We start from the raw sequence: 2,293 nt of genomic DNA on the forward strand, positions 1-2,293 counted from the left end.
GCATTTAGGATTACATGTTTTGTAAGGTGTTTTTTGAAATGAACCAAGGAGTGACAAGTGGACGTCCTCTTCTTCCTTCAAAATTTTAAGGTGCATTATAAAGAGTATAGAAGTATAGATAGATATGTCAACATCTTCCCTTTTTCCCTTCACATCAAGGCATTCATGACCAAAGGTGAAAGCTCAATTAGCTCATCCTTGCTCCCAACAATTTCCATTAAGTATTAAGCAATTGGGAGTTATGAATCTATACTAAGGATAATGGAGGAGGGAATTTCGGTTCCCTCCCACTGCCACGTGTCAGAAGCTCCTTCAAGCGATGGGTGTGGCCTGCAGCTCCGGGAGCACTGCGAGGCAAAGAGAGAGAGGCGAACCCGGTGGCCTTACTAGTCTTTCAAATTTACCTCATTGTTAAGCTATGGTTAAATTTTATGCCATGTAGATTCCATAGAGTCGCAACAATTTTCGAAGCCCAGTCAATGCATTGCCTCCCTAGCAACGACCCATGGATTCGACGGCGTCTTCGAATCCCATCCCTACCTAGCCCCTTTGCAGGGCTCTCTCCCATGCAGCTGTAGATTGCCGACCTCCCCACATTTTAGGGCCTCTACCCGCAGGGAACCTGCTCACCATGGGCGCCATTAAAGGCATCTTGAAGGTCAGGGTGATTCAAGGCACAGATTTGGCGGTTCGCGATGTCTACTCCAGTGATCCTTATGTGAAACTATGCGTTGGAGACCATGTAAGTCCACGAAGACAGACGCGATAATGTGTGTGTTTTGTGTGTATGTGTGTGTGTGTGTGAGAGAGAGAGAGAGAGAGAGAGAGAGAGAGAGAGAGAGAGAGATTTCAGTCATGTACTTACCGTCAGAATCGGCACCATTTCAGTGTCTTGAGGGGTTTCAAGTAATTGAAATCAGCTCCAATCCTAAATGTGTGTGTGTGTGTGTGTGTGTGTGTTTGAGAGAGAGAGAGAGAGAGAGAGAGAGAGAGAGAGAGAGCTCCATTTTTGATGTCTAACTGAATGAGCTTGTCTCTGCCATACCATGATTTAGTTTGTTGAGCTCTCTGTACAATTCCCGCCAAATTTGTTCTGATTTTGTCCAGATATGGCGCTTGGCATTCTCTTCTTCATCGAGTAATGGCTTGTCTCATTTTGGATCTTCGTTGTGTCAGTCAAGTCTCGTGAATCATACTGAGTGTTTGCCTAATTGCTTAAATGGGAAATCTAGTAATTTTAGTGTTCAATATGAAGACAGAGCATGGGATTTCGGTCGGTATAGGTCATTCCATTTTTCTCAATTTTATTGCATTTTCATCATGCCTTACTTTCCAATTGTATCAAAACAGTGATTTCTGAGTTGCAATGTCTGCAGCAAGTTAAGACACGGGTTATATCCCACAATTTGAATCCAAGATGGAACGAGGAGCTTACACTTGCCACCGCCGATGCTCCACAGCCATTAAAGCTGGTAAGTATTAGTGTATTGTGCTATGTACAAGCTTCTTCTTCCTCACAGTGTTCATGTATTTGTCATGAGAGATCGCCTTGTTTTTGCAGTTTGTCTATGATAAAGACATGTTTACGGCTGATGACAAAATGGGGGAGGCTCAAATAGATCTAAATCCCCTCATAAGCACAGTGAAGCTCAACGAGTCGCACGACTGTCAAGAAGGTGTGATCATTTCCTACGTCGCTGCAACGTCGGAAAATGGATTTACAAAAGATAGTGCTATCAAAATAAAAAAGAGTCGGATCGTGCAAAAGATTTGCATCAGGCTTAAGAATGTTGAAAGTGGCGAAATCAAGCTGGAGTTGATGTGGCAACCGTGTTCTCAATAGTGCTGTTGTGATGTATGAAGGTGGCTTTGACATGTATAGGTATAGCTTACTCAAGTTATTGTCAACTAGCTTCAAGCTCTGTGTTTCTTAAGTGGTGTGTATGTACTATGCCAGATAGTATACATATTGTCTGTTGGTGGCGATGGCTGTTTTCATTTGTGTATAAGGCTTGCTAGATACCAACTAAAACTGGTCATGGTGTGATATAAACAAAATAGCTTTGTGTACTTGTCATTCAGGGTTGTCATTGTACTTTGTATACGGTATGGTTTCGTATGGGAGAATACAGTGTATTACAATTTGTATTGTATGTTTTAGATTAGAAAGAGGGTGTTTTTTTTGAAACATTAAGAACTGTTTAATATTGTACGGTGTGTTGTATTATATGACAATAAGTATGGTCATGGAGTACATTGTATTTGTGTGATATGGGCATTCGTACATTGCACA

At 41.9% G+C, this 2,293-nt stretch overlaps 1 protein-coding gene across 1 annotated transcript; it reads left to right on the forward strand.

Moving 5' to 3' along the window:
- Window positions 1–350: 350 nt before the first annotated feature.
- Window positions 351–2,070, forward strand: LOC147435495 (protein C2-DOMAIN ABA-RELATED 3-like). The gene is made up of 3 exons (XM_086488558.1): window positions 351–742; window positions 1,377–1,472; window positions 1,562–2,070. The coding sequence occupies exons 1-3, from the start codon at window positions 632–634 to the stop codon at window positions 1,841–1,843; spliced, it is 489 nt and encodes a 162-aa protein (XP_086344684.1). The 5' UTR covers window positions 351–631; the 3' UTR covers window positions 1,844–2,070.
- Window positions 2,071–2,293: the final 223 nt, after the last annotated feature.

This window comes from Adiantum capillus-veneris, chromosome 18, assembly GCF_014529385.1.
Source record: "Adiantum capillus-veneris isolate H3 chromosome 18, ASM1452938v2, whole genome shotgun sequence".
NCBI classification, from domain to species: Eukaryota; Viridiplantae; Streptophyta; class Polypodiopsida; order Polypodiales; family Pteridaceae; genus Adiantum; species Adiantum capillus-veneris.

Bases quoted from the DNA above. Each gene is read 5' to 3' on its own strand.
- LOC147435495 (XM_086488558.1), top strand. From the start codon at position 632: ATGGGCGCCATTAAAGGCATCTTGAAGGTCAGGGTGATTCAAGGCACA. The intron at 743-1,376 runs GTAAGTCCACGA...CAATGTCTGCAG, and splicing joins AACTATGCGTTGGAGACCAT to CAAGTTAAGACACGGGTTAT. The intron at 1,473-1,561 runs GTAAGTATTAGT...TTGTTTTTGCAG, and splicing joins CTCCACAGCCATTAAAGCTG to TTTGTCTATGATAAAGACAT.